The following is a 13,801-nucleotide window of genomic DNA, read 5'->3' on the forward strand; positions in this document are numbered from 1 at the left end:
CCTTGAGGTGGCAGTTTCTGGCAAGGCAAGGAAGGGGTTTAAATGCCAAGTACAGTTTCCATTTGTTGCAGATTTTAGCAGCAATGGTGCTGCTCCTCAGCAACAAAAATGTGAATGACAAAAGCGTTGAAAAGCTTGTTTTTGTGAAGTAGCTTTGTGAGGCTGGAAGAAGGAAAGAGCAGTGTTGTTACATGAGAAGTGACTCCACCAGCAATCAAAACTTTCCTGTGACGTTCATTCATGTCCTGAAACTCCTCTGGCTAAAACAAATTGGTACAAATTGGTACAATTGGTAGCACTGACATGACCAAACTGGAGGCTGGGAAAGCTGCAGGATGGGCTGGCAGAGGAGAGAGGTGTTGAGCCAAGCAGGATGCTGCCATGGGCTGTAGGGACAGGGCAGGTGAGTCCTCAGGAGCCTGAGGCAGAGAGTAGGGCCTCTGGTGTAACAGGAGGTTTGGAAGTAGTGGAAAAATAAATAGGAAATTGCAAGGTGAGGTGGGGAGGACCAGGAGGGCAAGATCTGCTTTCTCTGCTTGGTTTTAGCTGAGGTTGGAACTAGGTGACCAACCTAAACCATCCTGTGGTTCTATGATGATTCCTGCTGCCCAGGTCACTTCCTGGGCAGGAAAGAGCCTTCCTGACATCCATGGATCCCAATATTTTCCCAGAGTGCCCAGAAACATGGAAAAGCCTTGGGTACACCCACATCAGGTCTCCCAGGGACAGCCAAGTGAGGTGGTGAGTGAGGGTGGGAGGAGCAGGGACTGACTCCTCTGTTTGTGGCACTTGGTGGACATTCCAGGAGGGGAGCTTTGCCTTGCTCTGCTGCTCACTGGGGAGCTGTGTCAGCCTCTCCCCTGTTCTGGCCCTCTTGCCCCTGTTTTGGCCAGCAACCCGCCAGGCTGGGCTGGCAGCTTGACTGCTTTAAGTGGGGAAGGGCTCAACCTCTAATTAAAAAAAAAAAATCAGATTTTTCCAAGTAATTGAAGCTGTTGCAGGATTCTCAATTTGCTGTGTCAGAGGCTCTGAAAAAAATCAGGAACTTGGGTGGAAATTGCAGGTTTCTCTTACTGTGGAATATGTAATACATTAATGTTTAGGTGTGTAGCTGTAGACATTTACCTAAAGTATTCAGATGCAGGAAGGGGCTGTGTACCCTGCTGCTTCACATGGCAGTGCAAAGGCTGGTGTAAAAGAGAGAGTGTGTTAATTAAAAATAGAGTATGGTTTTGGTTAGGAGAAAATAGCTGTGAGTGTTTTGTGTATAACATAAGCTATAGCATAATTAAGCTGGTTCTTTAGTGAAAATACTGCTTTTTGAGTTAGAAAAAGGTTAAGTGGTTATGTTTAGCTTGCTCTTTACAGGAAGTGTCAAGGAAGTATTGAGTGTAATTACTGGAGATTAAGATTTTGTTTGGATGTTAACTAACACATTGTTTAAAGTTGTGTCAATGCTGTTTGTCTCTTAGATTGGAAAAAGCTTTCCTTTAAAAGAGCAGGGATTGTTTCCTACTTGGATCCTTGGACACTGTTGTACCAAATTACTCCTATTGTAAGGAAAGGTGGCACTCCTCAAATGTCTCCGGAGCATCCTGTAGGTACTTTGAGCTGAACTAACCAGCACAAAGGCAGGGAAAGGCTCGGGCACAGCGTCAGTGCTCAGCACTAAAGGCTGCTCCAGGCAGCCGCGTCCAGATCCTGCATCCCTCTGGCTGAGCCTGCCAAGGGTTATTGGAAACCTTCTTGTTCCTGCTTGGATGCTCTGATCCTTCCCATGCCTGAGTCTGTGGGGATGGGCACCAGCAAAGATCTCTTCATTCTGCCATTTCTGTGCCCGCAGACCTCGTAAGTCCACCCCTCTGCCTTCACAGCCGAGATCTGCTGGGGGAAACAAATGTCCATGGCACTGCTCAAGCAGCCTTGGAGCTGTTCCTTTTGCCAGTGGGGACATTGGCCACTGCAGCAGGGTCTGGCCCGGTGTCACTCCAGAAAGCAGAGGATGGCTGCTGACATCCTTTATTTACCAAAAGTGAGGGTTGCCTTCAGTTTTCAGGCTTCAGAGCACCTGTTTCATCCCAAGCCACAGAGTTGTTCAGTATTTCCAGCCTGGCTCAGAATATATTTCTTCTTCCTACAAATGTCTGCGTAAATCTAAATAAATATCTTGTATTAGGTTGACAAAACCCCCACAACAGTACAGGCTGTGTTTGTGTCCGTAGCTTGGTCCCCTCTGCTCAGGCACTGATGGAGTTTCATACAGGAGATGTGACTGAAGGGATTGATTGCTCCAGGACGAACCAGGAAGCCTGGTTTCCATCACGCTGGAAGGGTCCAAACAATGCCACCCACTTCACCCTTTGCTCTGCAGACACTGGGGGTCGGCAAGTTTTGGCAGAGTCCGTGAAAAGAGTGTGAGGAAAGGAGCCTGCCAGTGGTCTTGTGTTTGCCACCTCCATGCCTGCTTTTCCTTTTAAAAAAGTGCTCCACAAACCAAAAACTGCGGGAAGCCACTGCATTAGGGTTTTTTATTGAGCACAGTATTTCCTTCCATGCATATGCTAAAATGTGTACAGTGAGTCGTGGAATCACAGCTCCTAGTAAGCATAAAACTTGCTCAAAATTATGTTTTGCATTTTGCATTTATTTCCCTTCCCCTGACTGTCTTTACTACTAATTTCCAACTGTGATTATGGTGCAGTTATTAATTAAGTCATTATAGTTAAATGAGTCATCTGCAAGGCTTTGCTTTAGATCACAGTTCTGTTTAACTATGTCATTACTTATAGTATGTTTGTTTTTATTTTTTGACTGTAATCCGGAAAATGTTTTCCCTGTCTTAGACTGTGTTTCGTAAAAGGAAATTCTGTGATGAGACTTAGAAGAACCAGTTTTGTTTTGTTTTGTTGTTTTTTTTAACATAGCCATTATTGGAATATTAACTAAACTGACCCTTCAATGTGCAAAACAAAACATGGACCTCAACCCCGGGTTATCCTGCAGTGTGCTGCCATTTCTCATGGGCAGTTTGCTCGGATTGTACAGAGCCTCAGTGGGCTCTTGAAAAGGCTCCAGGTGCTGAGTCATGTGCGTGCTCCGGCCGAGCTGCTGCTGGGAGCCAAGAAGGATGGTTGGGAGAGGAATATTAAAATAGGCTGTTTATGGCAGTCGTTAATAGGGCTGGTGTGGAGGGTACGGCAGCCTTTTGTGAAAGGTGGCTTTGCAGCAGTGTAAGGGGAGGCTGCCCTCAGCCAGGAGGGATTTGTATCTTATTTGGGTGTTGCTGCCTTACAGCGGTCAGTAAAGAGTGCTGAGAAGTGCCGAGCTCCTATCTTAGTCGGGAAGGAAGGATTTGATGAATTTAAACAATGTAAAACAATGCCTAATTTTATAAGTGGGTAAAGATGTATTTCCTGTAGTAGCATCACCTCCAAAGGGTTAATACTTGCCTTCCCTCCCGCTGCAGGTAGTGTGAAGTTCAGCCGAGCTGTAAAGTCAGAAGGATACAGGTGGAAAATACCTTTGGAAGAGAGCATTGTTTGTCCTCATTTCACGCTTCATTAGCCGCACTGCCGGAGGACCCTCCCGCATTGTTGCGGGGTCAGAGCCTCCCGAGGCGTGGGGGGACAGGGGACATCTCCTCCCTGTCCGAGGGCTCTCATCTTCGGACCACCTGCGTTTGGGGCGGAGAGCACCCTCCTCCCCTTGGCTCTCCTGGCACGGGCCTTAACTAGCAAAGGAAAAGACGGCAGCAATTATGGCACACACAATTAACGAGCTTCTAATCTCCAGCCTTGTGTGTAATTGCTGCTGTCAAATACAATTAGTGTCTGCCCAAGTTCCCTTCCCAGGGGGATGGCCAGGCCGTGGCACACAGGGAGAGGAGGGGGGTGAGTGTCGGAAACTTTAGGAGAGTTTACATTTTCTTGTTGTCTCCCTAATAGTCCTCACTCCTCAAATAGAGAAATGTTAATCCAGAGCATTAGGGAAACATGGTGGCCAGCAGAGCAGGTCTGCTCTTGTGCCTGAAGTGTCTTCTGTAAGATTTCTCGCCTGGGACTATACCAGCTTAATTACAATTCAATCAGCACATGTCAGGGATTTGCTGGTACCTTCCTGTGAGCCTGCCAGGGTTCCAGCACGTCACCTGTCCTGCCATAACAACAGACTGGAGTTGCTACACCTCCCAGGTGTGGTTTGGGGAGCTGGGACACGGGCCAGGGTTTCTCCTACCCCTGCCAAACAGATTTGCTGAGCATCCAGCAATTGCAGCTCCTCAAGGCCTGGTGGCTCAGGACCCTTGGTTGCACTTCAAAGCCCTGCAGCACCTTGAAAGGCCATGACAAGATTTGGGTGGCTGCTGAAGGCTGCCACGTTCCTGCCAAGGAGGGTGTTCCACTGGCCTGCTGCTGTGTGTGCCCCTCGCTGTCCCTGTGCCCAGGGCTGGGTTCTGTGCCTGGCCATGCAGGAAAGCCGGGGAATGTGCCAGGCTGACACCTGCACTGGAGGAACAGGTGAGCTGGAGGAAGGTGAACGGTGCAGCACAAATGCAGACTGGAACCTGCACTGTGTGTTTGCTGCTGTGGAAACGCTTGAGAAGCTTTGACTGGAGTCATTTTGTTAGGAATGTTCCTTGTTTATCCCATGAAGCTGGGATACAGCTGCTACTCTGACTCAAGCTGCATCAGGCTCGAAGGAAGAGGAAAATAATACAATCAGCAGTGCAAACTTCTTCCATGTGGTGTGGTGGCTCAGGTGTGAGATCCTGATGCATCGCTCTCATTTAAGTTGTCTCACTTTTCTGTTTCCAAGGTGCATGATGATGAAAGACCTCAGTCATGACCATTTTAAGGCATTAGCCAGGGTAACTTTGAAGATAAGTATTTTGATGAGATGGCCCTTTTTTTGCTGACGGCTTTCTCTTAATATGCATTTATGAGAAGTTATTTAAGGTTTTGGGCGTGGAGAAAAGCCAGAGCGAGATGTGAGGGAATTGGGGGGATGATAGATGTGCAGTGCAATGCAGCCACGTGCCTTGCCACCAGCTGTTGTTGCATTTGCTGGGTGTCCAGGCATGCAAAACCAGCCAGGAAGAGTTCCCATATTGCTCTGGATAAAACTGGGATGCCCTACATTCAACCCATGCCTGGGATCTTGTTCTTCTATTAACTCGAAGTTACGGTATTCCATTTTTTAAAAAGTTTTTCTGAAACTTGTGCTGTTCCTGCTGTTTTGTAGTATTTCTGTAGGACTTTTCTGTACCTTCCTTCCATCAGACTTGGGTGTCCCTTGCCCTGCATGTAAATAGCTGTGTCCCATTCCATCCCAGCTAATTACTGAGAGTGAGTTCATTTGCATCTCTATAGCTACTTCTGGCTCTTGAGCTTGAAGTGGGTCATTGGAAGGACCCATGAATTTGCCATCTTGTTAAATCTGTTGTAGCCTGTTTTGTGTAGATCCGAACAAAGCTTGGGTGTGGAAATGAAAAATAAACCATCCCAGTCCTGTCTTCAGGGATGTAGCAAGAGAGTGATTCACCAAACCAACCCCCTTTAGGAAACTGCTGCTCCTCCTCTTAGATGATAATTTTCATCCTGCTCCCCAAAAATGCCAAAGGAGAAATGGATCATGTTGTGATTATGGGAGAGTTTTATGACAAAACCCTCACAAGTAAAATGTTTGTCTCTAATTGTTTTGCATTTCCATAATGCTTAGCATGATAAAGCCATCTTCTCTTTCTCCTTTATTTTTCAATCATGATTAGGCTTTAATGTTGTTAAAGCTTATAAGTGAGTTTGAGCCACTGTCTTGTTGAAGAGAAGATGGAGCTGAAATTTTCAGTGAGGCATTGGACAGGGTTTTTAATGTGTCTGTCATTATATGTTAACCTCTGAACTGTGACACGACGTCTGTTTTATGGCTGACAACAATTTAAAAGTATACATCTTGACATGGTGGATAAAGGAAGAAGGGGGAGTGGGGAAGGAAAAAAGAATTAATGATGTTAGCAAATATTAGTCCCTGTATTTCCATTTTGTTCCGAAAGTGGTTGTCAGGCTTTGAGGCTGCCTGGAGCAGCATTGCCAGTGACAGCCAGCCGGGATGCGAGTGTGCCTTGGATCGAGCTGGGCTTTTATTGACAAATCCAGGACACCGAGGCAGGGACAAGGATGCTCTACTGTCTGTTCCGGGAGGAGTGCGGCTTTTCTCCTGGCATTCCTGGTGACATTTGAGAGGGATGGTTCTGGGCTTAGTGGAGTTCCCTGCGCCAGTCCCTGAGCCCTTCTGGAGTCAGGGGAGTTGACGATGTCTCTTCAGGAGTACGTTTGCTGCATACTGAAGCCCAGACTTGCGCGTGATTGATGCTGGCTTTGGTCAGCCAGATCCGCCCACCAAAGTTAACTGTCACAGGAACAGTGACTTTGACATCAGCCTTAATTGTACGCCAGCCACCAAGAATCAGTGGGCAAGGGGAAAACATGGGAAATTTTGCTGTCTAAGGCATGTCTTACACTTCTCTCTTGTCTTTTCCCCTATTTCTTGCATGCCACTGCCTGTGCTTTGGCACACAAGTGCAATCCTCCAAGGTGTCTTCACGTGCTGTCACAAATTCCTCTTCATTCCCACAGTTTTTTACTGGTATTTTAAGAGAAATGTCTTGTGCTTATGGAGCCCACAGCAATTTTGCCTTTCCTACAGCACCTCTCTTGCATGGTCCAACTGCGGATGCTACTGCTGTCATCTCCCTTGGATTCAGGTTCCAAATTATGGAAGCCCTGGATCATGCTATTCCTTAACTATCATTAGTTACATGTACATCTGCAGTGCTTCTGGACAGCGCTGCCAGCAGTGAAAGAAATGGAGCTGGCTTAATTGAGAGCCACATAGTTAATTATTAGTGCCTTTCTAACAGAGGAGACAGGAAATTTGCAGTGTCAGTTTTTAATTTCATTGTGGTTTGCGGGGTAATGTGACTTTAAACTCATGAGTCATTATCTGCATATAGGTAGCCCTAAAAGCCCTCTTCTGCTGTAAAAATGTAAAGAGATTTAAGAAGGAAAGGGGCACCTGTGTGTTACTGATCCCTTCAGCCAGGATGAACAACAAGTAACAACACTGGTTGCTGTCAGTGCTGACAGTAGCTGTGACGTGGTTTGGAAGGCGCTGCTGCTTCTGCCACACTTTTTGTGTCACCGAGTTCAGTACATCGTGCTCGCATATTGCGTGGAAGTTCTGGCAGGCTGGGCAGCACGGATTTTGGAACTGGGCAGATGAGCTCATGGACAGGCAGGCTGTCAAGAGCAGCTGGAAAGAAACCAGTTTGTATCTGTGCTGCAGCAGAGTGAACCTTTTTGGGAAGGAGCATTCCTTGTAGCCTGGACAGGTTCTCCGTGGGAAGCCGCAAATGGTGGAGCCACGTCTCTGTTTTCATGGCTTTGCAGAGTAGGGGCACGCGTTAAATACTGAGAAAACAGCTGAATCTTTTCCTGGACCTTCTTCATAAACTTTTACATATCAAGGACTGTGATGGAATAAGCTTGCTTCAACATTCATAAATTGAATATTGAATTACCTATTTCTGCATGAAAGAGATGAGATAAAAGCTGCTTGGACAAAGTAACTCGTATATGGATTAAAAGCCAGAGAAGTTTTTGCCTGAGTGTTTTTGGGAAAGCCTTTATCACCAAGTTTCCTGATGACCTTATGTGTACTCAATCAACATGATTAATCTTTGGTAGAAATGCATTTGTTGCGCAAAGAAAGTGAACTTAATCCTAGAAACCTTCTTTTTTAACAATTTCTGCCTCTAGAAAGATTAAATGTATTTTTTCAAATGTTTTTTCTGACTCGGAAAAAAAGCAACAACCAAAAACTAGAGTGGGAAGATATAAAAAAATCTAGATTAAGATTTTTTTGCTGTTTCTGACACTGATTGAATGCCCATCATCCCTCAGTATCAAACAGGGTAGACTTGTAGTGAGTATAGCTTCATTGTATAGGAATAACTCTTCTGTGCACTTCCAGGTGATCTCAAATTAATTTTATTTTATTCGTGCAAACAAAATAATTGATGGACAGTAAGGTTCCCTGCTAAATAATTTTTTAAGAGGGGCACTGCACTGTAAAGACTCTTAAGCCCTTTGCCTTCAAGAAAGGAGAACTTCATGTCACCGACTCTAAATTAGAGAGAGCCGACTTGCCACAGAATAGTCTTCAAAGCCAATTTCCTTTCCATGTGCTCTTACACAGAAGTATGTCTGTGATATCTGCAAACCTAATGTTATGGCTTTGGGCTGGTACAGAAGAGCTGAAAGGTAGAACTGGTTGGCTCAAACTGGGCAGAATGTAAGAGTAAATGCATTAGAGGGAACCAGTACTTTGATTTAAAACAAAAGCAACCTAAGGAGCAGGAAGAAAGATGAATGTAAGTATGTTTTATTTAAAAAAAGAAAAAATCAACATCTTGCTAGGTAGAATCCTGATGGGACAGCAATGCTTTTTGGTGTAACAAAGTTGATCAGAGGGTTGGAACATCTTTCCTGAGTGGGAAGGCTGAGACAACTGGGATTGTTCAGCCTGGACAAGAGAAGGCTTTGGGCTGATCCGATTGTGGACTTCCAGTGCCTGAAGGGAATCTGCACGGAAGACGGGGCAAGACTGTTTACAAGAGCTGGAGTGACAGGACAAGGGAGAAGGACTTCAGATTGAAAGAGCAGTTTAGATTAGATATCAGAAGAACATTCTCCCCTCTGAGGGTGGGCAGGGCCCAGCACAGGTTGCCTGGAGCAGCTCTGGCTGCCCCATCCCTGGGAGTGTTCCAGGCCGGGTTGGACAGGGCTTGGAGCACCCTGGTCTAGTAGAAAGTGTCCCTGCTCATGACAGGGGAGTGGAACTAGATGATTTTTAAGGTTCCTTCCAGCCCAAATAATTCCAGGATTCTGTGATTCTATGTATTGCAGCTACAGAGAGGCTGGGACTTTGCTCCTGATGTTTTTCCCCCTGGGTGTGCCACTCTGCCATCACAGAAAGCCCCAGACCTGTCCACTGGCAATGGCAAGCTGCAATTAATGGGCAGGTTTTGCAAGGAATTGCTGCTGCAAATTGCAAACTAATTTTGACTGCTTACCTGAAAACCAGAATACTTAATGCCATGGAAGAGTTGGGTTTTCTGGTTCCCTGCACCCCCTAATTGGGCCAGGCTTTCAGACAGCAGGCTCTTACTCCTGCTGAAGGTCTGGCATCAATGTAAAATCAGGCAATTGAAGATCCCAAGCTGCAGGATGGCTTTTTGAAAAGGTAGGCCTGGGGCTCCGCATCGATCAATCATTATTCTAATTGTTCATTTCTATTATGGTGGGAATCATTCAGAATCCTAGAGTTCCTGGGAGTAAATCATTTGGAAATGCTGCCCATTATAAAATTTAATTTTAAATCTATATTAAATAGATTTATAAAGGCAAGCTTTGCAATCTAGTAACAGAATATTATGCTGCCTCACAGAGGCTCAGCTTTTGGGTCCTGAGGGGCCAGGGCTGGGAATGAGAGTTGGGAACGCAGTGGGAGTCAGGATGCTGGACCAATCTTTCTTTTTCTTTCAGACAACAGAGAAGAGGGGAAAGGAAAGCAAAACTGTATTTGGAGGCCCAGTCGTCAGCTCATTATATCAAGAAGAAACAATCAGGTGATTATCTGTGCTGGAATTCGGTTAAAAACAGTGTTTTTCTAATGTCATTTTGTTAAGCTTTTTTTTTTTAATATTGCACAAGTGTGGTGGCAACTACAACAGGATAATAAATGACAGGAAAGAACTTTTCAGGTCCATAATCATTTAAATCAATATCTGCCTGTATCATTGCCAGGTAGTAACCTTTCCCTAGCGCGAGATGTGGGGGAAGGGCAAGGCTTCCCATTTTTCAGTTATATGGCTAAAAAAAGGTAATATTGGATATTTTTAATAGAAAGCTATTCAGGCACTACCTTTTTCAAACAGTAATTTCTTTACCAATACATTCATTAGGGACTGTTCAGTGAAGGTTTTAGTGTTGGACAATGTTTGCCTTCAGGGAGAGTTTGTGCCTTATATCAAATTAATTTTTTTCCAGGCTCTGCAGCAAGAAAAGCTAGCTCTGCATTTACTGAACTAGAGTGGCTGCTACTTAAAACTGTCAAGGTGCAAGTAGTAAGTGACATTAGCTACTGAATAAGGACACCTGGATGGGTTTTGTTTGGTTTATTTTTTTACTGTTCCAGACAACTAGTCATGGGTATAGTATTAACTCCAATAACTAAATCATTTTGTGGAGGAACTTTCAGAATACTGCATTGTATTTTTAGTTAAAATGAGCAGTCAGAGAAGACTAAATTTTTGACAGTGTTTGCAGTCACGTTGCAGTCACCCATTTATGCATGTATGATCCCATTTTTTAATGAATGTCTTACATCTTTTTAGATCCAGGAAACTTAAACACTGATTTCTGGACATGCAGTCTGCAGCTGAGCACTTAGCTAAAGGGTTAAAACTCTAGCATGGCGTTTCTTTGACGTGTTGCCACAAACTAAGGAAAAGAAATCTTGTCCAGGTGGCTCCAAACCCTTTGCAAGGAGCTCAGGTAGGAGCGGATGCAGCAGCTGTGAGCAGCCAGGGTGGCACTTGTGTGCTTGGCAGTAGTGCAGGCACTTCCCTCGGGATTGCAATCCACTTTAGTGTGCAGTGGAGTACTTGGCCAGGAATAGCTTCCTTCCCTCGCGTGGAGAGCCAGCACATCTTTGACTTGTCCTGGACCTTGAGCAGAGGTGGTCAGGTGTGACCTTGGTTTAACACACTGTTTGAGGAATGGCACTTCTGCTGGCCACCAGCTCCTTTTTTGTCCCTGCTCCGTCAGTGCAGGTCTCAGCCAACATCCGTGATCTCACGGTGTGACCTTGTGGTTTAAATCCTGCTCAAGCTCTCCTTTTGGGGGTGGAGCATATCCCTACAGTGCTGTCAGAGTCTTGGTTATCCCAAGTACTGCCTGTGCCCTTTCTTGGATTTGAAATGCAGCATAATGTACAGAAAAACAGAGTTTGCTCTGGTTGGCTTGATTAGCCTAAATTTTCATGTTTTTTTTTTTATTTCCAAGAGTACAGCTGCAAATACTTTTTTTCCAAACATACCATGAGGAATGTAGGTGCTGTTGGTTTAGCACAGCACAGCACAGCTGTCCTTACAAATGAGGCTGTGGGCAGGTGTAGTCTCCTGCACAGCTGGAATAGGGTGATTCTGCTGAAGGTCGTTGAATGAAGTGTCCTGACTCTGTTGGCAGAGTGGAAGCTCACGTAGTCCCTTAGCACCATTTGACTCACAGGCATCAGTGTCTTCCTTGCAAGACAGGAATGAGCAAGTGTCACCATCATCTACCCACACAGAGTTGTACAGCTTCAGATTTCCTGGTTCTTTTGTCTGCTGTTCATTCTCTTCCTGGAACAGGAATAAACATGCAAGTATAGGCACATCTCCAGTATGATAATTCCGCTAATAAAAGCATAGCCTTAAACAGCAAAATTGCTCTGGTACCAAACCTGCAAGCAGACAAACCAAAGAGGAGTGGCTCTAAAAATTGGGTTTGGTGTCCAAGTTCGTCTAGAGCAAGAATTGGTTCCGTAGTTGTACCTGAGAAGGGTGACTTTTGTGAGGCTGTGAGCAGTTACTTAAAAAAGTAAGCTTAGCATTGAGTAATACTTCATAAAAGAGAATGTTATCATTAAAATTAAGGCATTTTCTGTAGAGGAAGAACCTGAAAAATTTTAAGGGGAAAGAAAACTGAGTAGCTTGAGGCAAGGTTGATAGCACATTGGTAGTTCTGGGCAAGTTCTGTCCGTTCAGTGTGTGCGTGTGTGCTGCCTCAAAACCTGCTATCTGAGAAAAGGAACTTGGACACAGACTCTTTTATTGACTCTGTTGTCCGTGGTGGGTCGTCTGAAGCTTTACAGCAAGCTTGCAAAAATTTGAATAGAAATCAAACCACTTTAGTTTGTTTCCCAGGCCTGTTGAAAGGATAAGTATTTTCTTGTTACAGGGTCACTAAAGAAGCCCAGAATAAGTAAGAAAAGCCCCTTATTTTGTGTACTGAAAACTAAAACTCGAGTCCTCATCAGCCCTGCATCCTGACAGATTGCTGAAAGCAATTTCTCAGCAGGTATTACTCTGCCAAACACAGCCCCCATGTGCCCTTTAGGATTCTGCTGATCCAAAGGCAGGAAAAGGCTGCTAATTTATCTGGAGCCCAGCATCGTCACAAACTCACCTTGCACCAGGAAGTAGATAGAATGCAGGTGCAGGGTTTTAAAGGGTCACCTGAGCAGGTTCACTTGTTTTATTCTTGTCAGAACCTTTTGAACAGTTTATCAAATGATTAAAGCCCTCCAAGCTGTTGCTGTGTTGTTTGAAGAGGAGAGGTTTTGTTTTAAATAGAGTATACCCCTAGTTTGCCATCAGCAGTAGTTAGCAACAAAGCAGCAGTGTCATTGATTTCAAACTGAGTGTCTAAAATTATGCCTAAATAATGCTTACATTCCTTTTGTGGAATGAAATGCTCGGGGTTTAGGATGGAGATCTGGAAATGATGGACAAAGTGAAGTTACCATACCCTGCCCTAGCGTGGATCAGCAGCAGGAGGAACTCAGATGGTGCCAGGGCCAATTTTTTCTCTTATCACTAATTATCTCAAATGTTTCTAATTGAGAACAAGATAGAAAAATGGTCAGTCTGGCTCACAGTACATTGCACTGATTCCAAATAAATTCAAGAGCATCCATAGAAACAGGTTATACCGATCTAATTAAATCAATTTGGAAAGAGATTCGGTTAAATCAGTGCAATTTGTGTGTTCGTAGATCAGCCCTCAAATCAGGAGAAGGTCTCTCGAGCTAATGAGGCATAGCAGTTATTTACTTTGGGGTACTGGGCACCGGTCATCAATTAGGAGTCATTAATAAAGCCTGGCAATAAAGAGCTCGAGCACCCCCAGTGAGTAATGGGGAGCAGTTGCAGGATGTATTAGCATAGTGCTCTGCCTCTGGGTTTCTCTGCAAATCACTTATCTCCCGTCGGGCATTGCATAAAACTCCTGCGTGCTGCTGACTGATGGTGGGACTTGGAGGTTCCCTTGGAAGGAAGGATTTAGAAATTACCTGTGATTTCAGGCTGGGTATAGTGGTGGGATGGTTTGGTGGTTTTTTTTGCTGCTTCATAAAGCTTTATGTCCCTTTTCTGGTCTTATTACCAGAACAAAGAAGTAGTAGTAGTAGTAGAGCTCTTTCATGATCAAAGTACTATAATTAGAGTTTTGCAAACCTGGGAAATGAGCAGTGATCTGAGGTTGACTCATGTGTTACCAGTATAAATCTCATCCAGGACACAATCTGAGAGATATGCCAAAAATATCGTAGCCTCGGAAATTCAGCTTTATTTTTCAGTATTTTTTAAAGCCAGGGCAAGGAGTAGGCAGTTGGTTGTAAGTGTTTTCAGGAAACAAATACATTGATTTGGCAGGTGGAGAGTGAGAAATAACATTGCCAAATATCCGTGTCCCTTTCCACTTCCGCTGGAGGAGCCCTCCTGCACTCTGCCATGAGCTGCTTCCTCAGGGCCTTGGCATGCCAGTTTGGGAATGACATCCGCCAGTCATCACTGGCCTTCCTGAGGCCTTCCTGAGCTGTGTTTTACACTTCTGCCGTCCAGAGGGATGCTGGAGAAGCCCTTTTCTGGTAGAAACTGCCACCCTTCCCCAGGACATTTGGGAGCAGCCCCAATCATGAGCGG

The 13,801-nt window shown here is 44.9% G+C and overlaps 1 protein-coding gene across 2 annotated transcripts in view; it reads left to right on the forward strand.

Annotated features, from left to right (window-relative positions):
• The window catches only part of ACBD6 (acyl-CoA binding domain containing 6), an 81,568-nt gene that overhangs the window by 16,150 nt on the left and 51,617 nt on the right, over positions 1-13,801 (forward strand). For both annotated transcript variants that reach the window (XM_069023150.1, XM_069023151.1), the window contains exon 4: positions 9,600-9,682. In XM_069023150.1, the coding sequence (XP_068879251.1) occupies positions 9,600-9,682 (83 nt within the window). The remainder of the gene's footprint in view (positions 1-9,599; positions 9,683-13,801) is intronic.

The sequence above is a fragment of the Aphelocoma coerulescens genome, chromosome 8 (assembly GCF_041296385.1).
Source record: "Aphelocoma coerulescens isolate FSJ_1873_10779 chromosome 8, UR_Acoe_1.0, whole genome shotgun sequence".
Classification (NCBI taxonomy): domain Eukaryota; kingdom Metazoa; phylum Chordata; class Aves; order Passeriformes; family Corvidae; genus Aphelocoma; species Aphelocoma coerulescens.